Source organism: Didymosphaeria variabile (genome assembly GCF_027946475.1).
Source record: "Didymosphaeria variabile strain IMI 356815 chromosome Unknown scaffold_4, whole genome shotgun sequence".
Taxonomy (NCBI): domain Eukaryota; kingdom Fungi; phylum Ascomycota; class Dothideomycetes; order Pleosporales; family Didymosphaeriaceae; genus Didymosphaeria; species Didymosphaeria variabile.
Window position 1 is genome coordinate 906105 of NW_026611623.1, and position 26804 is coordinate 932908.

At 51.3% G+C, this 26804-nt stretch overlaps 7 protein-coding genes across 7 annotated transcripts; all 7 read left to right on the plus strand.

Moving 5' to 3' along the window:
- Positions 1 to 1866: 1866 nt before the first annotated feature.
- N0V89_005189 (uncharacterized protein) lies at positions 1867 to 2403 on the plus strand (the record flags this gene model as incomplete). The annotated part of the gene is made up of 1 exon (XM_056213967.1): positions 1867 to 2403. The coding sequence occupies one exon, from the start codon at positions 1867 to 1869 to the stop codon at positions 2401 to 2403; it is 537 nt and encodes a 178-aa protein (XP_056071234.1).
- A 765-nt stretch (positions 2404 to 3168) lies between these two features.
- On the plus strand, positions 3169 to 6663 carry N0V89_005190 (uncharacterized protein; the record flags this gene model as incomplete). Its single annotated transcript, XM_056213968.1, has 4 exons — positions 3169 to 3280; positions 3336 to 3422; positions 3594 to 6149; positions 6206 to 6663. The coding sequence occupies 4 exons, from the start codon at positions 3169 to 3171 to the stop codon at positions 6661 to 6663; spliced, it is 3213 nt and encodes a 1070-aa protein (XP_056071235.1).
- A 5733-nt stretch (positions 6664 to 12396) lies between these two features.
- Positions 12397 to 15044, plus strand: npr3 (Nitrogen permease regulator 3; the record flags this gene model as incomplete). Its single annotated transcript, XM_056213969.1, has 2 exons — positions 12397 to 12402; positions 12486 to 15044. The coding sequence occupies 2 exons, from the start codon at positions 12397 to 12399 to the stop codon at positions 15042 to 15044; spliced, it is 2565 nt and encodes an 854-aa protein (XP_056071236.1).
- A 369-nt stretch (positions 15045 to 15413) lies between these two features.
- On the plus strand, positions 15414 to 16967 carry OYE32_1 (NADH-dependent flavin oxidoreductase; the record flags this gene model as incomplete). Its single annotated transcript, XM_056213970.1, has 2 exons — positions 15414 to 15495; positions 15643 to 16967. 2 exons carry the CDS (start codon positions 15414 to 15416, stop codon positions 16965 to 16967), a joined length of 1407 nt encoding a protein of 468 aa, XP_056071237.1.
- Positions 16968 to 17458: 491 nt separating this feature from the next.
- On the plus strand, positions 17459 to 19145 carry N0V89_005193 (uncharacterized protein; the record flags this gene model as incomplete). Its single annotated transcript, XM_056213971.1, has 3 exons — positions 17459 to 17846; positions 17978 to 18765; positions 18957 to 19145. The coding sequence occupies 3 exons, from the start codon at positions 17459 to 17461 to the stop codon at positions 19143 to 19145; spliced, it is 1365 nt and encodes a 454-aa protein (XP_056071238.1).
- Positions 19146 to 22383: 3238 nt separating this feature from the next.
- Positions 22384 to 23788, plus strand: N0V89_005194 (uncharacterized protein; the record flags this gene model as incomplete). Its single annotated transcript, XM_056213972.1, has 4 exons — positions 22384 to 22601; positions 22651 to 22703; positions 22766 to 22784; positions 23386 to 23788. 4 exons carry the CDS (start codon positions 22384 to 22386, stop codon positions 23786 to 23788), a joined length of 693 nt encoding a protein of 230 aa, XP_056071239.1.
- Positions 23789 to 24949: 1161 nt separating this feature from the next.
- Positions 24950 to 26620, plus strand: N0V89_005195 (uncharacterized protein; the record flags this gene model as incomplete). The annotated part of the gene is made up of 2 exons (XM_056213973.1): positions 24950 to 24955; positions 25124 to 26620. The coding sequence occupies 2 exons, from the start codon at positions 24950 to 24952 to the stop codon at positions 26618 to 26620; spliced, it is 1503 nt and encodes a 500-aa protein (XP_056071240.1).
- Positions 26621 to 26804: the final 184 nt, after the last annotated feature.

Here is a 26804-nt window from a genome sequence, read left to right on the forward strand (position 1 = left end):
TCGAGCAGTGTTTACGATATACTGGCAACCGCTAAACTTGTTCCAAGGGCAGGATGTTGGCTCAGGTAGAGGGCACTCGTCGAACTTCGGTTTAACATGATGGTTAGCTGCGTGATACGAAGGGAAGAGCGCGCCGCATCGTCTTGGGCACGGTATTTTCTGTGTCCCATTCGGGTAGGGCGAATCCGGGTCCACAATCTGCCCTGGGTGCATCACCAAACAGTGATATGATAACCCTTTAAAGTTCTGGGATGGTTGACGCCTCTTGGGACAACAGGAAAACGGACCCTCGGTTGGGATTGGCTGGATCTACAACACTTGTGTTAGTCCAAGTGCTATAGAAGATTGTCCGGCCTACTCACAGCAGTAGTGTGTCGTGCTTGGGCTGCACCTGATGGCGTCGGAGTAAGAGACCCACTAGATTCAGAGGCAGCTCGACTGCTGCTGTGGGTGGCGGCTTGACTGCTGAGGTCGGGTGGGCTAGGATGGATGTCGAGTAGAGTCTTATTCGTCTGCCTTCTCTGACCACTCCTAGTCTGTTCGTACCAGCTATGTAATTGCCACTCGACGCCTCTCACACCCATTGTGATGCAGTTGGCGCATGATCAAGTCGCACCGATGGTAAGCTGGGGATCTCAATCGACCGAGCAGCTCCGCGATTGAAAGAGGCTACCATTTCGTGCCGTCACCGGCTCTTGGAGTAGAGTGCGGACATATATCGAGATCTACGCGTTGCATACGAGAGAAGCTAAAGGAGGTCAGCTTGAGCTTGTTAGACAATCTAATTGTAAGTCAAACTCTCAATAACCTGCCATAGGTAAACTCAAGCTATCATGAGTCTTTAAGATATTGAGATGATATTATACTGCATAATCGACGTCTACGTTGACGCAAGAGGCAGATCAGGACCATCCACGACTAGACAGCCGCGCTAAAAAAAAAAAGGCGGTCGTAGCTGATGTTCATAAAGGCGTCCATGGTTGTGAAGAGGCCTCCATGGCTAAAGAACGCGCACGTGATCTCGTGTTCCCCGGTCGGCCTTTAGGCCCCAAGTGGGGATGTCCCCGCCCTTCCACTTCTGGAGAACATGACACTGCACGCACCAACATTTGAAAGAACTGAGACCCGTCCTCTCGTGCCAACATGAAGGTCGTCTAGAGATCGCCAGCTATTGGGTTCGGTATTATAGGATCATGTATAAGGGCAGCTCTCTACCAAAGAGTCCAAAGCTGTGTGCATGGTCCGCTCAACCTGAAACGCCAGCGCAGCCCGAAATAAGACAGGGACCGGCGCATTTCACGTTCCCAAAACGAGACACGCCACTTCATTGGTTGCAGAGGGATCGCCGGTGTTCGCGTAGATCAATCATGGCATAATCATGCGAAAGCTGTGAGCGACAGGCGGTGATGCCGTGGCACCGTGAAGGGGCTCAGCACAAGCAGGCGACCTGCTGGCAGCCTTGAGCCGGCAGCCGTGGACTGTACCATTAGTCTCGACTCTCCACATTGGTGGTCTATCACGTTCTTCCTGTTCACTCCTTCCCGGACGTTACGATGTGGTTCTCAGCAACTGCGTCGGTAGTGGCAGTGAACTTTATTGCAGGAGCTGTCGCGCACGGTCGAGGCGGGTGGGACTGGGTTCATGGGCTTCCAAGTTGCTGGGAAACGTGTTTGGACAGCAGTGGATGCGACTCTAAGAGCTGTCAGTCTGTTTCAATGTCTTCTGCACTACGCGTACTGACGCGATACAGGCATATGCGAGTCCAGCCAGGATGGCGATTACCTTACTAGTGCAGTCGAATGCGCGGTGCGGGACTGTAATGCAGACGGATTAAATGTCGCTCTCAGCTTCCTCGCGCCTCTACAGATGTACTGCAAAGCCACTCGAGACGAGATTCCCGACGAGATTCCCGACGAGATCCTGAGCAGCGCCTACGCTTGCGCAACCGCCACAACGTCAGCGACCCCGTCATCCACACGCAGGGCCGAACACTCCACGCAAGGCCCCAAGACCTCCAAAGAATCAGGCAACGGCCTAGAGAGCACTATCACGAGCACAGTCACAGTGACGACGACAAATGACAATGGGAACACGCTGCAAGTACTCATTCCGATTGTCATGGGCCCCAGTACCATGACGACGGGAGAAATGGTGACTTCAACGCTTGAGAGCAAGCCGACCGCCAGTCCCGCTGCAACTTCAAATGCAGATGCCGCTGCGTCGACTGCCGCGGCGCCATCACAACCACAAGAGTCGTCTGCTTCTTCTGCCCCAGCTCAGGCAACGAACATCGGCAACGGAAGCCCCTTCGACCTTTCTGCGCAGGGTGGATCAGCGCGTTGGAGCTTTTCGGCCGCATTTGTCGGGTTCGGCGTGTTCTTTGGAATTTTTGCCAGGCTGTAGATGCTTGTGAGACGAGCTTGTACTTGTGTATGATATGATAAAAGGGAGGAGACGAAGGGACGATACGCCATGCGATGATACCACAGGAGCGAAGGCTATATACATGGACTGCCCAATGGGTGACCGGCCGCCCTAATTGTAAATGTCGATACATAGCACTTGAGACGACATGCGTAATTACATAATACAAAAATCTCCGTCATGAGGGAGCGTGGTAGTCCCACGGTACGTGTTGTATTTCACGTGAAGAACGGCGCGTCCGCAAAGCCAGTCAAGCCCTTTCCACGCTCTCCCTTATCATTTCGCCATCAGCCGAGGCTCTGAAGAAGAGCATCGCTTGGCGTATCTTGGTCGAACGAGAACACCTTTGCGAAACGCTCGGCCGAGCTCCGTGACCGCTTTCCGCGACCTATTTTCGCAGTTGTTGCGGCTCTGCGCCGAGGCTGAGCTTAGTCAAAGCACTAAGCCAATCACAGCCAGCAATTGCATCTTACACCGAGGCATGTCCCGCAGCGTCATCGCTCAACAAGGCGAACCCTCTCGGAGTCGGCGAAGCGGGACAACCTATGTCTACGCAACCCTGCGTTGCTCATGCACAATTTCGCACGTAAGGGGAGCATGGGGTCATTGTGGATAGGAAAGCCTTGCATCACACTATAAAGATATACTGAATGTCCGCCGCCGTTTAAGGGGACACCATTCGGATAAGCACATTGCAACGCTCTTCACGACGCCTACGACCTTCACGACAGTTGAAATTTCAATATGGATTACGAACCGATACCGGGCCCACCAGGTATGCCTATCATAGGCAACCTGGGTGATATTGATGGTGAAAACCCGACTTTGAGCTTTATGCGCCTGACAGACATCTATGGTTCGTGTTCCAGGCTCGAACGTCGCGTCGAGCATATTTGAACTCATCTTGCTAGGACCTCTATGGAAATTTAACATCGGCGGCGATCGCATCGTAATCGCTTCGCAGGCACTGATGAATGAGGTCAGCAATGAAGAGCGATGTACGCAATGTCGGGGTACTAAGTGGGTGTTCATGCCGAGCAATTGTCTAAGACTCCAGGCCTTACACCTCTAAGTCTGAAATCTTCAGACGTTAGTAGCTGGCTAGAATACCTGCTTCACCCACTTCCTTGATTTGTGAACTTACACTGACTTTGAGCCCCCATCTTTAGTTTCGAAGACTATAGCAGCTTCTCTGAACGAGGTCCGAAACGGTACTCATGATGGGCTGTTTACAGCTAGAGGACCCGAGGAGAAAAATTGGGGAATCGCCCACCGAGTCCTCCTCCCTGCGCTAGGCCCCTTGGCCATCAGGAACATGTTCGACGAGATGCACGACATCGCAAGCCAACTGGTCATGAAATGGGCGCGCCAGGGCCCAGAGCAGCTCATTCAAGTAACGGATGATTTCACGCGATTGACTCTGGATACAATTGCACTGTGCGCCATGGATTTCCGCTTCAATTCCTACTATTCGGAGCACATGCACCCCTTCATCCAGGCGATGGCTGATTTCTTGAAAGTCAGTGGAGATCGCGCACGCCGCGACCCCATTACGCAGATGTTCTACCGCTCGGAGACTGCCCAGTATTGGGAGAATGTGGAGTTACTTCGTAAAGTAAGCCAGGACGTCATCGACAAGCGGAAACAGAACCCGACGGAGAAGAAGGACATACTGAACGGCATGTTGAATGGTGTTGATCCAAAGACGGGCGAAAAGATGACCGAAGAAAGCATAATCGACAACATGATAACCTTCCTGATTGCTGGCCACGAAACCACCTCCGGCCTCCTATCGTTCACGTTCTATTACTTGCTGAAGAGTCCAAGCGCCTATGAGAAAGCGCAAAAAGAGGTCGATGAGGTCATTGGGAAGAACCCAATAACAGTCGATCATCTCACCAAGCTGCCTTATCTGAATGCTGTACTCCGCGAATCCCTCCGACTTCAGCCTACGGCCCCAGCAATCGGTCTCTCTGCCAAACAAGACACAACACTGGGTGGAAAGTATGAGTGCAAAAAGGGCGTTCCTATTGTTGCAGTGTTACCGAAGGTGCACCGCGATCCGCTTGTGTGGGGTGAAGACGCAGAAGACTTCCGCCCCGAGCGGATGTTAGAAGAAGCATTCGAGCGCCGCAACAAGGAGTTTCCTAATTCCTGGAAGCCCTTTGGAAATGGAATGAGAGCGTGTATAGGCCGACCCTTTGCCTGGCAAGAGGCTTTGTTGGTGCTGGCGATATTGCTACAGAATTTCAACTTCACCATGGAAGACCCCTCCTACCAGCTCCAGATCAAGCAAACGCTCACAATAAAACCCAAGGGCTTCTATATGCGAGCTCATCTGCGAAACCACATGAGTCCTACCACGCTAGAGCGTGCTCTTGCGTCCACCTCAATCAGCGAGCATGCAGGCGAGAAGAAAGCTCAGGCGACAAAGAAGAAGGCGGCTCAGGGCAAGCCAATGGCTGTCTACTACGGATCAAATACTGGGACGTGTGAAGCACTAGCGAACCGTCTCGCTAGCGACGCTCCAAATCACGGATTCAGCGCGGTGGTAGACACGCTGGACGCTGTGAAAGAGAATTTACCCAAGGATAGACCGGTTGCCATTATTACGGCGTCTTACGAGGGGCAACCCGCAGACAACGCCGCTCACTTCGTCACCTGGCTTGGTAATTTGACGGGCTCGGAACTTACTGATGTAGATTTCACGGTTTTTGGGTGCGGTCACCGGGATTGGGCGACAACATTTCACAAAGTCCCAAAAGCCATAGACAGGGCTATAGAAGAGCGAGGTGGAACAAGAATCGCAGACATGGGGACTGCCGACGCTTCAAAGGGCGATATCTTCACCGAGTTTGAAGCCTGGGAAGAAAAGATCTTCTGGCCAGCCGTGAGAGAGCGCTATGGTGCCTCCGATTCGTCCGACTTCACTCCGTTCGAAGCCAGTCTTGACATCGAGGTTACCACTCCACGTTCGTCGATGCTTCGCCAAGACGTCCGAGAAGCACGAGTAGAAGCGGTGGAAGTGCTCAGTGCACCCAATGCACCTGAGAAGCGGCACATTGAAGTCAGCCTGCCTTCAGGTATGAGCTACTCTGCAGGAGATTACCTTGCCATACTACCTGTGAATCCCAAAGAGAATGTCGCTCGCGCGATGAGATACTTCGGTCTAGCTTGGGATAGTATGCTCACCATCACATCGTCGAGTCCTACCACGTTGCCAGTGGACACACCTATCTCAGCAAATGATGTCCTCGGAGCCTATGTGGAGCTCGCCCAGCCCGCAACAAAACGCGATATTACCGCCCTGGTTGACGTTGCTTCAGACGAAGCCGCAAAGCGCGAGCTTGTCCGCCTCTCTACAGAAGCTTTCACCGCTGAGATAACTGAGAAGCGGGTATCCGTGCTGGATTTGCTCGAACGCTTCCCTTCAGTGTGCCTGCCACTTGGCCCTTTCTTGAAGATGCTGCCTCCGATGCGCGTACGTCAGTATTCGATATCATCGTCACCGCTCTGGAATCCAGCCAATGTCACGCTCACCTTTGCCGTCGTCGACCAGCCCGCATTTAGCGGCCAGGGCCGTTTTGTAGGCGTGGCGTCCAACTATCTGTCCAGCCTAGCCGTGGGAGACAAGCTCCACGTTGCAGTGAGAAGCTCACACCAAGCCTTCCACTTGCCAAAGGATGCAACGAATGTGCCCGTAATTATGATTGCCGCGGGAACTGGTGAGTTCAACAAGAACACAATGTGTCGAAACATATGCTAATATCTCCATGTCCAGGTCTCGCGCCGTTTAGAGGTTTCATTCAAGAGCGTGCCGCACAAATAGCAGCTGGTCGCACCCTTGCACCCGCTCTACTCTTCTACGGCTGTCGCAACCCCGAAACCGACCTTCTATACGCCGAGCTACTCTCGCGCTGGGAGAGACTTGGCGCTGTGTCACTCCGCTACGCATTTTCTCGTGCTTCTACTGACATTTCAAACTCTTCGGAAGGCTGTAAGTACGTGCAAGATCGTCTCTACCATGACCGCAAAGAGGTAGTCGAGCTCTTTGACGCGGGGGCAAAATTGTTCGTATGCGGGAGCCGCGAGGTGGGCAAAGGTGTTGAGGATGTTTGTCTGAGAGTCGCGAGGGAGGAGAGAGTGAGGAAGAAGGGTGGAGAGGTGGACGAGGGAAGGTTGATGGAATGGTGGGAGGGCTTGCGCAATGAGAGGTTTGCTACGGATGTGTTCGCTTAAGCGGAGTCAAGATCGAAGTACGACGAGTTTCGAAAAAAAAAAAAAAAGGTGGCATGTTGGTTGCGTTAGATGTCCAGTATGATCGTTGAATGTGAAAGTCATGACCAGTAACGGTCGCATGACCTATAGGTGCGCGATGGCTTTAGTATCAAGGTCTCTCGTTGGGTATTAGTGCACATCCTAATACGTAGCCGGTGACCCATTGGAGCCCTCATTTGACGCTATAAAGCAAGCGAATCAAGCGTGTGGCATGCCCTTGATTGAATGATTCCGAGTTCCAACGCTGAAGAACATGGGAAAGATACAGTATGGCTTCAGAGGCTTCGGTGTGCTTTTGATAATCCAGGTTCAGCAATAAAGTACGCGGAACCTTTGATCTGGGTTTGTAGTAGATGTACGGATCATCATTCTTCGTCCAGCCATCCAGGCCATCCACCACGCCACGGTGTCAACGGATCGTAATAGAGCACTCCCAAGTCCGACTCATTGTGTCGCAACCATTCCATACTGACAGGTTTCGCAAGTGGCTTCGCTGGCGTCCCCCTTAAACTCCTATGTCGTGGATTACGCTCATAATCTCTGACATATACCATGCGCCGGGCATTATAATTGGGTTTGCTTGTGCCACTCGTGTCACAATGCTGACGACTGATTACAAGAACTTGTAGGTTCTCTAGGCGACGAAATGCAAAATCAGCTAGTTTCTGAGGCGGATAGCAACTCTCATTGCTAGGATGTTCACACTGCGCATAAGGGTGCCGCAAGTGGAGTATCCGTAGATGTCTGAGTGGTATGAGCGCCGCCTGTAAGCCACTTGTCAGCTTGAATCCAGTACAGACGAGACCTTGCATACTTACGATATATCTCCTCCCTCTCGGTGTGACACCAAGCCAAGACTCATCAATCTGAAGTCCTAATTTCTTGAGCAAAGGCAGCCGATGACCCAAGACGGAGATCTCTTCGAGACCCAGAGGGGCTGCCAGGCAGTGGTCATGAATCGAAAGCACCTCGACAGTCTTGCCCAGAAAATCAAGACATGTTGCCAGGGTAAGCAGTATAGTGGGACCCGCCCCATATTCGCCCAGATGAAGGCTTTTCAACCGTGGAAAGCTTCCGAAGAGTTCCCTCAGGGGAATAATACCATATGGTCGCGTCCCGAAACTTGACGTATCCAAGGCGAAGTGCTCCATAGGCGATATCTTGCCTTCAATCGCCGCAACAAGCTGGCAGAGAAAGTCGACCGGTTCGTCGATGCATTGCCAGAGAATGAGACGCTTGAGACACGTAAAATCTATGATCTTGCTGATTTGACAGAAGGATTCGCGATCCAACCACTCTCTTTGAATGACAATCTCCTGTATGCTCTGCTTTGGGAATGTACCATCTGTCACCACGTCGAGTGCGCATGGAACAGATGCGTTACCTCCCCCGAGACCCAGACGCCGCAAATTTGGGCTTCTTTCTAAGAGGCATCCCAGAAATCGATGCCGTCCTCTGTAGCCACTACACTCGATATGGAGAGTGTCTAGATTCAATAGATCCGCGACTTGAGCTATCTCCGCCATCAGAAGTGGCTCAGGATCGCGCGCCGATATGTGAATGTTGATGTGCTTCAACGACGACTGGCACGACAAAAGTCGCGCAATCAATCGATAGCTCATGGCATGCTTTCCATTGCCACTAGTTATGAAACTAGCAATGAAATCAGCATCATGTAAAGAGATCAACAAAGGAAACTTTTAGAGTGCACACCGGAACGTTTTAAGCTTATCTTTAGGAATGTAACGTAAAATTGCATCGATGTCGCGGTCCCGTTCCGGGATGGAGAAAATCTGCGCGTCGAAATCGAGATCGAGACGGTCGCTCTGTGGTTCGTAGATGAGGTCCAGGCTCTTCGTTGCATGGAGTGGAGCTCCTTGCGCCGCAGTTCGGAGGAAATTGTGCACGTCGGGTCGTTCGTGGACTTTCAGCTTGACGTGTGCGAACAGGCGTGGAGCTGCTGCTGCTCTCCATGATTTGGACGTGAGGCATAGAGCGCGCAAGTCCGAAGGAGCTGTTATCTGTGTTGCTCAGCTATGTCAAAAAAGTTAGATGGAGGTTGGGCGAGGAGTTCAGTACCCTGTCTATAATGTCCAGCTTCAGGTCGTAAGGAAGCTGCGCCATGAGAGGGAATACTGCGGGAAAAAGTCGTATAATTTGTCAAAGGTTGAAGTACCCCGACTTATCCTAGAATGAGCTGTCCAGTACCCAAACTTTTGTTGAGGCAATGGATGAAGATCACCGTATTAGAAGACATACGAAGGACGAACATGCCACTCAAAAAGGTATGTCACTTCAATGGGCTTGTGAAGCTCTGTCCTTTCCGTGGTTTCTATGATGCCAGTATGCGGATCGCTATCCGTGTCACGGTAAATTCGCGCATTGGTAATTGGGTTCATCTCAGAGGTCAGCATAACAGCTGCGCACCTGCTCGCTATAATCGAACAATGTAGACACTCGTTCAACGAGTACTTATCGCCGCCGACACTTCAGTTGACATGGCTTTGATATTGCGATGTTGCTGGCTTGAAGCCATGATTAGAGGGTCCGCACAGGCGTGTGGCGCGGTGAGATAGCTTCTGACCATGTCATGGCGCTGACCCGATTGGTCAATCCAGTAAGTCAACATGTAGTGGACGCGCGATGTGACAACTTGATTCATAGCAACGACATGTGGCGTAAACGCACCGCTGAACGAAGCATTCATTGGATAAGTCCGCAGTCGAATCCCACTTCCCGCAGGCCCGGGACGGTGCACAAGTGTATGATCTTCGTGCGGCCCGTGGGGACCTACTTGAGGCTCTAATCTGTCCAAGAGCAACTAACGAGACCGGGTCCTGCACTAGTTGAGGCAGACCGCAACTAGTACTTTCAACAAGTGCACAAACTTCGAAGTCTGCTTTGGTCTAGATGTGAGCGGAAAAGGTGTGGGTATCGCAGCCTGTTTACGTTCCTCAATTTGAGCGGTAAATGGTGGGCATATGCATATACTCCTGAACTCCGCATAAACTGACAGCAAAACGCTATGATTTGAGATATGAGGATGTATGCACGGTTTCATTTCAGCCATTCTGCGCTGGTAATATCGAGTCGCTAGACGTGGTCCTTCGTAGGAAGTCGACTGAAAGCGTATGAGAAGTGGATGGTGTGAGACGAGCGTGGGTCGGCTCTTCTAAAGGTGTCGCTACAGTTGATACGACTACATCTGATGGGGTGGCCTTATACACTTTACAGCTGGGGCAAAGCCCTTCCGGATCTGGCGATACTTTGTTCTTCGATCGGAGGTCCAAAGGTGGTGTGGCTCGTGACAACATTCTTTCTTGCTCCGCCGATCCGAAGGTGAGCCAGTGGATGACCACAGCATCCCAACTGACTGCAAAACGTTAGTGACTCGCCAGGGCATTGGTCTTTTAGAAAGAGATTGGCACTTACCATCTATCGTGCATAACGTTAGGCAAACCAGCGCCAATTCCCTTCCGCCCGTAATATAAAACTGAACCATATTCGCGACGGTGGGAATCATGATCAGCAGGCTTCCAATCAAACTCTTCCAAAGCAGCGTCTTGATGTTTTTCTGCACCGCAGTGTCATGCCTTTCTTTTTCCGTTCTAGGCTTTTGCGACCCTGGGATTCCAACCACGTTCGACACTCTGTTCAGTCCATGCATTTTGACCAGCGGGCGCAGGAGACAGATGAACACGCTCGTCAAGGCGACGTCAACGATAATGTCCACTGACATGAACGGAATCGAAGCCTTTCCAGGTATGCCCATATGGCAGCGTCCATCATCTGGTTCCATGGTAATGATGGGGGACAAGTACGCGTTGATAGCGACAGCTAGAAAGGACACCGACATCAGGACGAGACATGATAGATACAGCCAATCGTGACTGCGGCGGACAAAAGGCGCGCGAACAACGTGAATGCGCTCAACGAGGAAGACATAACTATAATTGTCAGCATGGCGCAACTCATCCACAGGCAGAGTACTAGGTCAATAGTATAAGTGCTGCACCGCTCATCCCTGGGTAACACAGGGTACCAATACTCCTGACAAGGAACAGTACTGACATTATGAATTTCGAAAGAGTGTACAGAATCAAGCAGATCCATGTGGCACTGAAGCATAATCCGTAGTTGTACAATCCTTGGCCGGCCAGCATGACTGCGGAGCAGATAATGAAGGACAGGACAGATAGGTACATAGCCAGAACGAGCATGGAAGTGAGGTTTCGCTTCATGACGGCATTGCGTCGTAGCCGACTAAATCGAGATCCTGCAAATCGTCAGCCATTACGCTTCAGGAATGTTCAATGTCCAGAAAGTATCGGGTCAATAGTCAGTTACTGTGATGCTCGTTGTGGGGCAAAATAAGTACAGAGCTTTGATGACCACGGTATGTACGTACCTAGCAGCAGTGATAGCACTATGATACAGAATAGAGATAATACTGTGAATATGGTACGGTCACGAGGCGGCTCTCCTGCGTAAATCGTACGATTGTCTCCATCGCGCGGTAAGAGCTTTGACGCTCCTGCCACCACCACAGTTAGAGACCGCGGCGGCGATGCCGCATCAACTGGTACAACTGGCATTGAATCAAACCGTGCCATCAATGGTCGCCGCAACAGAAATGAAGATTTTTATCCAACATCCTCACCTATGCGCAGATATGAACTGAGGATTGAAGATAGACGTCCAGGACAGAAGTAAACCTGGCGGCGATCTGAGCAGGACACCGCCATTTCCCACCTTGAATGATCATAGTCTATTAGCTAATAATGACCATGTGGAGCTCGCATCGAGACCACTTAGACATACTCTAGGATAGGGTTTGTGCACGGGCGAGCGGCTTTCTGGGCCGACTAGTGGCGCAGTTGGCGAACATGCGGAGAAGGGACCGACCGGCGCCAATTTGGTACGGGCATGGGTAAGACGATTCGGCTGTCTGTGGCGATGCACAGTTACGCGGATCTTGAAAAAGAAGAAGGAATGGCGAGAAATTGATTCTAATTATGTTTCAGACATTTAGACCACCAAGGAAGATCGATGTCGTATCGTCACTGACTGCAGCTCAACAATAATCCATCTCAAATCTTTCGAAGCTGCACTTCACCATGATTGATTGTCAGTGAAGGCTATAGAACAATGTCATATACCTGATACGGTGAGTCGTTCTTGCATCAAAAAAAAAGTTAGTGTAAGCTTGCTATCCGCTGAAGCTCTCAGGTCAGGCATCCAATGCCAAATCTAGGGTAACCCGCACCATGATGAGGTTCCATATTCTGTGCCGGATACCTACACAGGCTCTAGCGCTAAGATGAAGGTCGGCTATGATCACGTCGGTGAATAATGATCAGCAGATACCATGTGTGATTGTGGACCCTGAGGTAAGCCACTCTCGAATGAGCATCCAAAGTTGTGACCTGAAGGGTACGGCTGATGTCCATATTGTCGCTGAAGGCAGAGACACCCATGATATTTACGTTTTCTATGGCGGTGCTTGCTACAAGTATGATTTTCAAGTGTTTTAGTTTGGTGGGTGGCTCGATGGTACGTCTCTGGCTTGATGGACGTCACTTGGGAGGACAAAAGCCGAGTGGCCCAAGCTTCCTCGCAACCGGACCAAGGTCCCCGCCACGCTGCCAGTGATTGCAACCCCCACAAGCTGAAAGCAGCAGTACGCGTCGTGTAATGGATGTGAGGGTCGAGCAAGAGGATTGAAGATAAAAAGACGAAAGAAAGAAGGAGAAGAAAGATGCGCATGCCGTAGCGCGTCGCAGGCAATGGAGCTTCCTCTCCCGCCCAACTCGCACCTGCAGGCGGTGCTCCTGGTGACCAAGTCGCGCTCGCTGGGCCCGCGCCTTGTCTTCCACTACCCGCCCATCTCGCCGTCGGCCGCGGCTCTTTTGGCGACCAAGGCACCCGCCTGGTTTGGCAACGACACGACAACGGGCAGCATCGACGAGTCCAACGCCTCGGACAGCGATTGGGACAGTAGCACCGAACCGGATGGTGCCGATGACGACAATGAGGCTGGCAGCAGGGCAAGCGGGGGACGGGGGTCTGGGCGAACCGCTGCGAGCCACCGCGACCGAGATAAGCTGCGGCCTGCTGCGGGCGCCTGGGGCAGGCAGGAGAGCTTCGACGAGGACGATGTCGAAGGCCACGGCGACGGCGACGGCGTCGAGGTCGACAAGGACGGGAAGCATAAGGGCGGCGACCGTGACTGGGAGACAGTGCTGGGCTTCAAGGTCGACGCCCTGGAGAAGATGCTGTGCCCCACCAAGGCCTTCAACAAGAGGCGCTTCGAGCTCGGCGTCGAGAGCATCGTCTTCGTAGGCGCTCCCATGTTCGTGAGGGACGACGGCCTGTGGAAGAAGCGCAAGAAGAGGCGGAACCGCTCGCAAGAGGAGCGCCTACTTGAGGGCGACTTACTGGCCAACCTCACCGCCAATGCTTCGGACCAACAAGAGAGTTCGCGGGATGACAAGCGGCCAGAGAAGAAAGATGTCTTTGTACTTCCCCCAGGTTTTGAGGCTGGCTATGGCCACGACATGGACTCTGCAGTGCCTTCGGCCGCGGCGTCTGACGTTGGGTCCGACGTCAAGAGTGATTCCACCACGAACAACACCCCTGACATGTCCATGTTTAACGTTGTATTTGTGCTTAATCCACCCGCTTTAGAACACCAGATGCGTGTCAAAGACATGTATGACAACGTGACCAAGAAGTACGCCAAGGCGCTAAAGTACGAAGAAGCACGATTTCAGTATGTGTGGAAGGAGTCGAAACGTATCATCGACATCAAGCAGCGCGCAAAGGAAAACGGGGAGTCTTTGACAGCAACGTGGAGGAAGATCATCAGCACATCACCGTTAGCGAAGTCACTTGCCACCATGTTCGATGCCATCTCGACAGACAAGATTGCCCATATCCACTTTGACGCGAGCTTCAACACGTCGTTCCAGATTCCTCAAGCGGATTCCACACCTTACCTGCCAAATGCAATGGAACCTCAAATGCCCGGTCTCTGGCTGACAACCTCCAATGTAGTAATCGATGATGAACCCGAAGCTCCCATGACCCAGCACGCGGCTCTCTTACTCCTCCAGGACCCCGAAGTCATTCTCAAAGACCTCCAAGCCGAGAAGGCGAACGCCGCAGCTCTCTCTTTCTATATCCGCACTATCGTGCCCACCAAGTCACTGCTGAAGATCTCACTCAAACACAATATCGATGCGCAGGATATGGAATACATAGCCAGCCACTTGGTATACTGGCGTCGCGCAAGACTGATAACCCCCTTACACCCACGAGACACCTACATCGTGTCTCCCAACGCTGACTTGTCGACTCTACAAACTGCTATGGTGGCATATGCGCAACGCTTCCCGACCCTCCCTAGCTTACCAAAGATGCTCAGCCTGCTATCTCAAAAGCCTAAAGAATATCGATATTTGATACCTACAGCTGAGCATCGGGATGCGTACATGGATATCCTCGCCTGGCTCATGCGCGGCGGCTGGGTTACGCAGCTTCGCACCTTTGCCTGGGTGCGCGTTAGCCCTGAAATCAAAGCACAAGTCGCAGCCGATATGGAGCATGAGGAGCGCATGAAGAAAGACCTGCAGGATAACGAATCGCTTGCAGGCTCTCTGCGCTCGGACAAACGGTCAAGTTTCCTGTCGGCGGGCACAGTTGTTGGAGGCGCGCGACCTGGAACACCTCTTCGAAAGACTCGACGCGATAGAGAGGGGGATGAAGAGATGGATGCCAGTACGATACTTAGTCCGCGTATTGCAGCCAACAGCAGCGGTCCAGGCTGGAGAGGTAGTCCTGCGCGCGCATCCAGCGACGCTGGGAGCGCTAGCTCTGCACGCACAACCATACCCTACAATGGAGTTGGCCGTCCTACATCACCCTTACAAGTTCCTTATCCGCTCCCACCATCAGCCATGAATTTACCTCATCGCCCCTCTCCTTTGCATCTGAAATCGCCGTCACCTTCACGTGCATTACCCTTTTCACCAACCTCGCCGACGCAAACCACTAATCAGCCTCCGCCATCTCCACCGCCTTCACCAGAGCATTTTACAGCCTCCTTAATCCTCTGTCCGCAAAGAGCAAACGCCGTAGAGGCAAGATGGCTAGAAGCTATTGGCAAGAGATTTACAGACGCAGATCTGAGGGCGCACTGGAGCACACTTTTGAAGTACTTTGATGGGAAGCATGCTGTTGAAGATATCTGCCCGAGGGAGGGCTTAAAGAGAAAGAGGGTAGGTGCGATGATGCAGGGGATCAGGGAGGGCGATTGGCTAGTTGTTGTGCGGCATTGGTAGGCTATGGTGGCCGACTTTCCATTTCAATTTTGATACCCGTTTGCATTTCTGCTGTTGGTTTCCTGTTACTTGTGCTTATTGTGGGGCAAGGATGAAAGAGTACCCTAGCCGGTAAGCAGTAGCCTCGGTAATACAGCACGTCATTGCAGTATTCCCACGTAAGGCTTAGTTCACGCTTAAAAACATAGTTCTCTTACAAATCAATGTGTTATCGTGGGATAGCCGCCTCGACAACCTAAAGTCAATTTGACACTCCGATTGTTGTATGGAAATTGATACATAAACCCGGTGCGCTCGACAACTTCTCGTCGCGATAATCTAATTACCGGGCCCTCGCTGAGCTCTAAGGACACTCAACACAACACCACAATGTCCTACACACGGGATAACAACAATAACCCTGGCGTGCAGGGGATTCCATACTACACACCCGAACATGCCGTAACACCTGGTACGTATCTTCGGGTGCAGGATGGTTACGTCTGAAGACCTCTGTCAAATCTTTGAATACTGCATAGCATACATATCCCTGGCGCGACTTAGGGAAATGAAACTCTTGACGGATATGTGTAAGCTAACTGTGTACAACGACATTCAGGCATACCAAATGCAAAGAACACGACTCCAGTACCAACGCTCTTCAAGCCTCTCACTATTCGCGGCGCCACTCTACGCAACCGCATTCTGGTCGCGCCCATGTGTCAGTACTCAACTGCTGCAATTGGACCAGAGACTGGCGCCTTGACAGACTACCACATCGCAACGCTTGGGCACTACGCACTGAAAGGCGCCTCCCTAGTCTTTATTGAAGCAACAGGTGTTCAACCCAATGGCCGCATTTCTCCCAATTGCCCAGGGCTGTGGTCTGATGCGCAGATCCCTGCACTAAGGAGAGTGAGCGACTTCATCAAGAGCCAAGGCGCGCTGAGTGGAATTCAGCTCGCGCACGCGGGACGCAAGGGGAGTACTGCAGCTCCATGGACCACCTCCTCCAAGCCTGGATCTAAGATAAGTAAAAGAGCTGGAGCGGAGATTGGAGGGTGGCCTGCCGACGTCGTAGGTCCTATGGGCGGAGAGGAGTGGACGTGGGATGGAATCCCAAGTACTGATGAGACGGGTGGTTTCTGGGCGCCGCGAGCACTGACCGAGGAGGACATCTCACAGGTGGTACAGGACTGGGCGAGCGCAGCGGCAAGAGCAGTCAAAGCGGGAGTAAATGTCATCGAGATCCACGGCGCGCATGGATATCTCGTGCACCAATTCCTCTCTCCGATCTCGAACCGGAGGACGGACAAGTACGGCGGTAGTTTTGACAACCGAACGCGCCTACTGATTGAAATATTAACGGCGATAAGAAAGGTCGTTCCAGAGACAATGCCACTTTTCCTCCGCATCAGCGCTACAGAGTGGCACGAAAACAGCGAGTTGGGCAAGCAGTACGGGAGCTGGGATGTCGAAAGCACCATTCGCCTTGCGAAACTGCTTCCGGAACTTGGGGTCGATCTTCTGGACGTTAGCAGCGCGGGTAACAACCCGCAAGCGAAGATCCCCATGCATAACAACTACCAAGTGGCGATTGCGGACCGTGTTCGCGCTGCTGTCAAAGCAGACGGCAAGCAGCTTCTCATTGGTGCCGTGGGCCTTATCACGGAAGCCGAGCAAGCTCGCGACATCCTCGAGGAAGGCGGTGCTACTCGTGCTGGTAATGGAGTGGATGGAGGAAACTCGGATCTTGACCAGGAAGCAAAAGCCGTGGTAGAGATGACGGAGAAGCTGAGCGGAGGGGACCCTATGGCTGATGTTGTTTTGGTCGCGCGTCAGTTTATGCGCGAGCCCGAGTGGGTGTTGAAAGTAGCGCACCAGCTTGGGTTGGATATCGCATGGCCGAGCCAGTTCCTACGTGTGAGGTTCCCGAAATTGTGAGGAGCTTTTGGTCAGGATCGCGGTGGTCAGAGATCTAAAACAAACAATGATCTCAGATCTTTGTTGCAGGCCGTACCCCACGGCCAGTGGTTTTGAAGACAACATTGATACTTTTCAGGTCATGAGCATATCTAGACGGTGCTGCGACGCGCCTTCCTTATTTACAACTACGTCAGCAATATCCCCGAGTTGTAATATTGTCAAAACAACTGGATCTATATTCGCAACACTGACTGTTCCCGAATAACGTATGTAAAGCAACGCAGCGGTGGAGTACAAATTGCGGCACAGCGTTCTGCGAGCCGATTTCTTCTTTCGATCATTGTGCTACGGCCAACGCCACTCGCGTGCGTCCTCCTCACACGAAAGAGGCAGCAGTCCGGCACTCAACCTATTTATGACATCGCCAATCCCACTTGCCTCGTTTCACGCTTCTCTGTGTTTTCCTAGCACTCAAGCTAAGCTAAGAGCGAGTCATATTGTCGGTAGCCATGTTCGCCTTATTACTTCTCATTCTGGCGGCCGGATACCTTACATGGAGCCTCGTTTGCCTTGAGCTCAATTACAGGCGCGCCAGAGCTATTGGTATCCCCCTCTTCCGCCTTCCAATTGATCCACTTAATATTCTATTCCAGATTTTTGAGTCTCATGTTTGGGAAGTGCTCGACCGTTTGCCGGTTAAGGGAGTCCTGCCACAATGGACGACGTATGCTCGCCGAGGTTGGTTCTTCGAAGACAAGGCAGACACTTTTTTGCGTTTAGGGAAGGTATGGGCCATCGTCACACCCGTTGGTATCTACATTCAACTCGCCGATCCAGAAGCTATCGGTGATGTTCTGTCTAGACGGATGGATTTCCCTAGACCAACAGAACCCTACAGTAAGTACATGAATACGCGTCTATCTCCACCTAAAGGGCCCTTTCAAAGGCTTTGCGTACAATGTGTAACCTCGGGATGCATGGTGCAGTACCCGAACCATCGAAGTACTTTATGAACTCACACCGACCAGAAATCCTCGAAGTCTTCGGACCTTGCATCTCGACCGCGGAAGCGGAAAATTGGGCTCGTCATCGTAAAGTCCTCGCTGCGCCGTTCAACAAAAGTATCATGAGCTTTGTCTGGTCAGAATCACTTCAGCAAGCTCAAGACCTCATCGAAGCTTGGACAAAAGATAAAGTCCACAGTTTTTCGAAGGACACTCGAACTCTATCGCTGAATGTTCTTGCTGCAGAGGGATTCAACAAGCCCTTCAATTTTCGTCACTGGAAGGGAAACGAAAAACACAGCGACGCTAAACTTTCATACCGTGATGCGCTGCAGATCATCCTTGACAATGCCTTATTGCTACTGGTTCTGCGTCCTAAATTGCTGTCCTCTCGCTTCCTTCCACAATCGTGGCAGCGGGTTGGAAAAGCAGCAGCCGCTTTTCAAGGCTACATGCGGCAGATGCTCGACGAAGAGATGCAGTCACTGAACCAGGGCGCGAAAGGGTCGGGTAGCCTGATGACATCGTTGGTCAGAGCTGGAGATGCTTATTCTACGGGCCGTTCAGGTGTGAACGATCGTACAAAGGGTCTCTCGGTCGACGAGATATTCGGTAACATCTTCGTCATCAACTTTGCGGGGCACGATACGACAGCCAACACACTCGCCTTCGCCATACTCCTCCTTGCTGCTCATCCCGAGGTCCAAACCTGGCTTACACAGGAGGCCAGATATGTTTGCAAAGACACGAAGCCAGAGACATGGCAATATAACGAATTGTTCCCAAGGCTTGTGAGATGCCAGGCAGTCATGGTAAGTCGACGATTGCATCGCCCAGCCTGCGATGACGCCAGGCGCCAAAGCTTTGCCAAGTCACTCCATGGAGGCTAACCCGCCGCAGTACGAAGTTCTACGTCTGTACTCTCCGATCCCCGCCCTACAAAAAGGTACACGGTCGTCTCTCCAGGTTCTCCGCGCGTCCGATCGCAACATCACCATACCAGCAAATGTGCAAGTGCATAGCTGCATTCATGCGACGCACTACCATCCGGATCACTACCCAGACCCGTTTCGCTTCAAGCCATCGCGATGGGTTGAGAAGCGTACAGCAAGTGCTGGAGAAACACTGGTCACTCCACGAAAGGGCGCATATCTTGCATGGGCTGACGGACCCCAAGTCTGTCCAGGGCTGAAATTCTCACAAGTAGAATTTGTTGCCGTCCTTGCTTGTATTATGCAGTTGCAGACTGGAGGTGGTCCGATCGGGTGGTGAGGATGAGGAGAGAATGAGGGCAAGAGTGATGAAGGCACTAAATGACTGCGACTTACAGCTGTTATTGCGAATGAAGGATGCAGATAGAGTACAGCTGAGGTGCGTTAAAGTGTAAGTGATGGCTATCCTCGGCGTGAAAAGTTTGAGCTTTTGTAAGGTGCAGTTGTGTATTTGGATTACCCTTTCGTCAAACAGGCGCGGTAGAGAATTCACGTTGCATTAATCTCAACAATTCTCGCTTCTGCATCGCTCATGGAAATACTGAAGCTTGCTTACCCGGCACCGAAATCCGACGCCCGAAAGCGGCGCGAACCTGCACTACGCCGCAACGTCACTCCGACGTTTACTTACACAATCGTCGACCGCCAAAAGTGCGCCCATCGCCCGCGAGGCTACAGCACCCTTTACTCGACATGTTTGAGCCGCTTCGAACTGAACACACTCACACAACAGGTACCATGGGTACCGAGTCACACTCCATACATGGACCCAGGAATTTCTGCAGGCCGCGATTCACACAGACCGTATCAGTGCTTATTGGACTTCGCGCTTTCATTGGCTCGGCAATCTACGGTGTACTAAAGGCACAAGTACCATGGCTACCTACCCTTGGTACCACGCCGCATCGAATCACCGTAATCGTCTTACATCGCGTGCAGTTCAGCTCAGGGAACTAAAATATCTCCCTCCCACCGTGATATGCTGAGTGAGCAGTCTGCAAAGAGTAATAATTACAACACAAGCACTTCTCATGTCCGAGGTCCGACAGACTCGCATGTTACAATGTTCACGACCAGGTACAGCATTGCGGCGTGGCTGCTGTCAGTACGCAAAGAGCTTCACCTTCTGAACGCGGTCTACATAAGAGCTCGCTCTGCCTGGACAGATGGTTTCTCCAGACCCTCATTCAATCACTCATTCGCTCATTCCTTCAGTCGCTTTTTCAGTCATTCATTCGTTACTTTTTCCAGCACAATTCATCAGCATCAGAATCGAAAACTAACACTCCAACCTTCACTATGCAGCTCTTCAACTTCCTCATTCCGGTCTTTGTCGCCTCCGTGACGGCTGCTCCTAGCAACTTCCCCAGGGACGCCGGTCCAGGATGGCAAACGTCCGGAAACGCCGCCGACTGTAATGAGTGCACGAACTGGGGTGTGGGCTGGGTCGCTCTATACTCGAAGTCCTACATGGAAGGTGAATGCGCATGCGTTGAAGCCAAAGAACACTGCTTCGACCTTGGTCCCATCGGCTTGTAAGGCCAACACCGCATATCACGCTTGAGTTAACACTAAAATATGTAATCACAGCGGTGACAAAACGGTATCTCTCCGTTTGGCAGAAGGTGGCAATGGTTGTACGTTCTACATGTAAGTACCACGCAAGAATTGAACAAAGGTGGTCGAGCGGCCGAGCTGATGGGTTTCCTGTAGTGACGACGGATGCAACGGCGCGCAATACGTGCCACCGAACGGCGTTTCTGCTGGAGGTCTTGACATTACAGGGTTCGGTGATAATACCGCTGCCAACATGTTGCCTGCTGGTGCGGTCTCGGCTGACGGTGGAGATACGTGGGCAAACAATATCAGCTCTGTCAAATGCTACGCCTAGGAAGGCCTTGGAGGCAGATAAGGCTCTCACGTTATCTTGAATTGGGTGTTGCGGTTATGCTGGCGATGTGTATTAGAAGGATTTTTGGCTCCGATAAAGTTTTCCCTTATGGCCTCTTTGTTAGTTCTACTGCTCGCAGTCATGCGCTGGTAGTTATACATGTAGAATTTAACTGAGCGGAAAGCCTTACTTGAGCTATACCAGCACTGGGGCCTGTCATCCGTTGTCTAAAAGAGGTACATGAGAAATTACGGCGAATTCTGCGCCACAAGCATACGCACTTTGGTATGTCCTTGGCATTTTTTGTCTGAAATACCGCGACTGACACCTTAAATTTCAAAGAGATGGTGTAGCGGATCGTATTTCCATCGCCATCAGGAAATCCACGCCATAGCCAGAAAGATTCGCACTATAGTCAATACATCGAGTTCCTCCCTTGGCTCATGAGCGACCTTGTTCTGGACTAACCCCACTATGATTGAATTGTGTTATGGAAGGTCATCGGATTCCAGAACTTGTGAACACCTGACTACAGGCATGAGGCCTCAACGGTCCGATGTTAGGATTTAGACCCAAAACATCGAGAGGCGCAACTAAGGCCACTTGATAAAACGTGGGATAGCTTTCGTATAGGCATCATGGACTTTACGCGTGCTCATGCCAATGACTACTTGACTATAGTCTGCATTATATGGTACCAATAATGGATCACAGTAGTACTTGACAAGTGCAAGCAGGATCTCAGTTCCCAAAGGCTTCGTGTCACACATTTTCTCGCGTAAATGACGATATTTATATGTTGGGCGTTACTGCTTACGCTTCTCAATCGCCAACATGTGCAAATATGGATGTACTGAGCCACCGGCATTGGCACGTAATCGAGCTTGTGTGTCCTGGAAGGCATTGCCCGCGTTGTAATTACTCTGAGATAGGTGATCAGAGATGCCGCCAAGAGAGGGAAAATGATAAAGAAGTCCACATGCCGATGAAGTAGCGAGTGTAGATTCTGACCTATTTATAGTCCATTGCAGAAGTTCCTCCCTACCTTTTGACGGCTCTGGGTCAACGTTCTGTCAATCTTATTAGATTTCTATAATCTACTCACTCAATCATTAGATAGATTGCTTTGGAACGTCTCCTTTGACAGCCTGGTGTCCTATCAAAGTGGAGTATGTGATGAGAATGCGCGTAACGTATTGATTGATTGAGTGAGCTCGCGTACAACTGCGAAACGTGACGGCGAGATTTAGGTACAGACTCAGCACTGAGGCACGGAAACAGCGGCACATAATTAGTTGAATCCATTGTTCACCTAGCGCTTACGTTTAACGGTGGCATCAGGGTGTACAAGAAGGGCACACGCGCGCACGCTCCTACTCATTACGGTTGGCGCACGCTACTCCTTCACCAGTCTATAAAACCATCATTTCGACAGCTTCGACTCACTTCAATCTCCAAATCAGGGCCAGTCTCACCCGATCCTTCAAGATCAAATCGCATACCCCAAGCTTTTGACACGACCTCTTCACTCATAAGATCCGCCTGACATGCGGTTCCTTCTTCTCTCCGTCCTATGCACGACCATTGATGCCATGGCTCTTGGTCAGCTCTTCGAAGATGACAATACGGCAGACGTGAAGCCGTTCGACTACGATGGCGCCCGCCAATCTCTCAAATTGACCAAACCCGGACTCGCCGAGATCGCTGGCGGGTCTGGCGGCTTCTGGGGCTGCTGGCTCACCAAGTGGGACGGTGGCTGCCACTGGTGGCGAGTACTCTGGTGACATCGACTGTCGTTTGTGTTAACTTTCTAGGCCTCCGCATGATGGTTGCCAGAACGTGGCTTTGGAGAACGACGAGCATGAAGGTGCGTTGCCGTCGGTGTTGACGAAATAGAATATTGCGAAACCATAGCTAACGGGGCAACAGCTGCGATCTCTATCGCCTCGTACGGCCCAGACCAAGGCTCTGCATGCATTGTCTTTGGAGGAATTGACTGTAACGGCCCGTTTTGGCCCTTTAATGATAGTAGACATCGGGATCCAAATTTCATCTTTTCTTACCCGGGCGCGGCGGAACCCAGCTGGAGTGCCTTCAGCTTTCGCTGCTGGGCCAGTTAATTCATATCCAGGAGGTCGACCCTTGTCCCCAAGTGAGCGACTGACGGCGGTGTGGGGGAGCTCGGGATGGATGTCTGTTGGTATACATTCCACCGGAATTTGACAGAAGGGTACTACCATATGTGGCGGATCTCTAGATAGATTTAGTTTGTAGCTACAAAAAAAGAAATCAAAGTGTTGTCGGCCTCTGAATTGCTCATATCCTAATGAGCTTTATGAATACCGTCGCGATTTGACTCGTGACATGTGTCTTCACAAGTGGATTGCCATAGATCTATACTATGTGGGCCGGCCTGGGAAAATGCGAGAAGGATATCTGGAACCATTATCGTTGATTGGCTCAAGCAAAATTGGTCACCAAATGACCTTTCAAAGGGGAAACACGAAGGCGGTATGCCTAACGACAGAGCGCTGTCCATCATCCTACAGGGTCAGCAATATACTTACGGATGATGGACGACGAGGTGTCGACTACACTTGGGCGTTGTACAACACCAAGACAGGTCAGAACGCAGTCTGTGGCCAGTTCAACCCTAACGGACCGGATATCCACGGCATTCTGGCCGATCAGAATCCAATCACAGCTCGGGACGACCTGAAGCAGAATCCACCATTCCCGTCTGGGACATTGAGATTCCAGTTTGATGGAGAATGGTGTCAGTACAAATCCCAAGACGAACAGAACCTGGGCAGGCTGTTCTGCTTCAGCTTGCCAGACGAGGGAGTTGCTTGCGAAGCAGACCCGAAGAAAGGGGATCCGTCGGCAGTGACGCCATGTGGACCTGACGGGAATACATTTGACCACCACGAAGTGGTCATGTGCAATTGGTAGTGTATTATATTCTGTCCGTCACTTTTCATTACCTGGCTGGTATAATGTTTGTCTTCGGTTGGGAGAGCGCGAAATTCTAGGTACCGCAGCGACATTAATTCGATTGTTTTATTCGTTCAATGTGTGGTTCGCTTCCTTCGTTGAACGATTGAGTGTGCCTTGGAGTATGCCTATCACGCTAACGGATGGCTGAGGTGGAGCTTCTAGTACTTCGATACCGATTAGCGAAGAGTGAATCAATCCAGGAACAAGAAGAAGACTCTTCCCGAGAAACTTAAAATGCAAGCTCCCGGCTGGTCACCTTCCCATTTTGGGCATTGAACCGCCCATCTCGTTTCAATGACTCACCCGAGCTGAAGTTGTTGAGCAGGGTCAAGGTCAGATGCGCATCTTGCACTGCGACCACAACCTCACACCATTTCCTTCGTGACTCTATCAAGAAGATCCTTTTCGTGACATGGCGTTAGGCTATGTGCGCGAGATGAGAAAGGACCAAGTTATGATGGACGACATATTTTATGGAATGGAAGAAAGCATGTGTTCAACAGAGAAAATGTTTATGGTGTGTAACACATGTTTCACGGTGGCCCGTGGACTGCGGGTTATGGTCAGTGATTTTTACTCTTGTCTATGTTGGGACAAGCCTTGCATTAGCGGTTTGAAGAGATTGGCCAGCTTTGCGCCGATTGGCCCCACTGAGAGAACCGCGTCCCTTTTCAGCCCTCAGCCCTTCCACGGCTGTGCCTCTGCTGTGGCAGTGCAAAACTACCACTTGAACTCCTCTTAACTGTTCCTTACTTGGCGCCTCTCTACAGAACAATGGCATCAGGAATCTAAGTGTGAAGCGGGAATATGAGTTCCAAATCGCGCGAACACAGTCTAACGAACCTACCATGCGCTCCTCGCAGAGATGTCCTCATTGCGTCCCTCGTACACAGAAACCGCCCGCGAATGCGCACTTATTCGCCCAAAGTCCGCACCGGATGCATTACTTGGTATGTATTGGACCGACTGGAGTGTAACTTTGTCCCTTTCATGCTTGCTCGAGATTTCTCTTCAGGTGGAAACTCCGTTCTCAATATACTAGCCAAACGTTGACCTCATCTCCTCAGTGTTCATGCTAACTTCTCGCAGCAAGTAAGTACATCTGATCGATCTCAGATGCAAGTGCGTAAAGCACCTCGTTGCTAAGCAGATCGATACATTTCTGTGATATGTGTCTACCCTGGGTTGTCTGCTCAGTATGCGCTAGTAGAAAGTCAAACAACCCAGAGTCAGTACTGGTCTTACATTGAATTGAGCTAACTAATACCCTCTCGTAGAACACGCCGAAAGAAATGCGACGAAGAGAAACCAACCTGCCGTCGGTGCAGAGACGACCAGTACAAGTGCGACGGATACGCACCAATACAGTCAAGGAAGAAGAAACCAGCTGCTCAGAGGGATGTGCCTCCAAGCAGGCAAATAACAAAGACAAAGACAAAGCCACACGAGTTGAGTCTGGCCCGCTACCAGTCCCGAGTTATATGCCTAGGCACCAGGGCTCATCTCGATCTCGATACCCACGGGCCAGATGGGATATTTCTCAATCATTTTCGATCCATTACCATCATCGATTTTGTACGAGTCGCCAACCCCAAAGACTTCTGGTTCCGCAGGGTGTTACCAATGTGTCATGAGGACTCCGTCATACGAAACGTCGTTGTGGCCCTCGGTGCAGCCCATCGAAGCTATCTCGACAAGCTCTCGCAACCGCATCCACAAGGTGCGAACGCACCGATGACCCATTTCGAACGTGTTGCCATCAACCTGTACAATGAAGCCATAAAGAAGGTGGTAAATCTCGACGTTGAAGCATCCAAATCAGGGGATAGCGAGGCCAGGTTCTTGATCTGTTGCTTGCTTTTCGTCTGCCTTGAGTACATGCTTGGTCGTTTTGACGAAGCAGTCCGTCATATAAAAGCTGGATGTCGGCTCCTGGCGGCTTCAGACCTTTCAACTGCTCCAAAGGATGTGCGGCAGCTGGTCCAAGAAACTGCAACCGTTTTGCTCCGCTTGAACGTCGATGCGTCTATTCCCCCGCAGGAACACGACATACCGAACATGACGTCGCATGCCAAACCTCTCATTGAGCTCGACGACCCCTCGAAACCTTTTACGAGTCTTGCGGAAGCCAAGGATGCCATGTGGGACCTAGACGTTAAGATGGCATATAGCAGTCATAGCCAGAACGACGAAATCAGGCAGTCGTTGGAGATGCTTGACTTTTTTGATGACTGTGGCGTTGACGAAGAGTGGGACGAGCTTTCTGTCCCATTCGGAATCTGGAAAGCCAAATTCAACTTGCTGATCTCGTCCCTCGGTAACTTCAACGGCCTCCCGATGGACGTTCAGCGGGAGATCTTTGTTCTCACAGCTCAACGCTACATGTGGGATATCATACTTTATCCTATAGATGACCCAAAGGACGAGGGACTACGAAGACTCTGCGATGGTCATATTGACGTGATTGAACAAACGTACCGCATCGAGGCTGCGAGCTTAGCCCGGCCAGTGTTTACGTTGGACAGCGATACCATTCCTGCGATGTTCCATGCTGCTAGCTATAGCAAGGATCCGGTCCTGACACAGCGTGTCGTCGGTCTTTTACGCCAATATCGAAGACGGGAGGGCATCTGGGATAGTTGGGAAGTGGCCGACATGCTTGAGAAAGAAAGCTACATGATCGATTTTCCTGAAAAACGCATACGGCCAATAGCTGATCCGAAATCGGTAATTGAATCCTATTGCTGGACAGTGGAAGACTCTCGATCCGACATCAGGCCTGAATGAAGGAAGGATCAATGGAAATTTCAGTCTCGCGATATCACATTGCTCTAGTAATTCGCAAAGTTACAGTATTGTGTGCTGCGACTCATCGGAGCGTGGAAGAGCTTCTACAGAGATGTTTCAAATGGATCATTGTCGAGAATTTCGGTCATGTTTTCGGTGCCTTGCTTCGTGCAAAAGATGTACA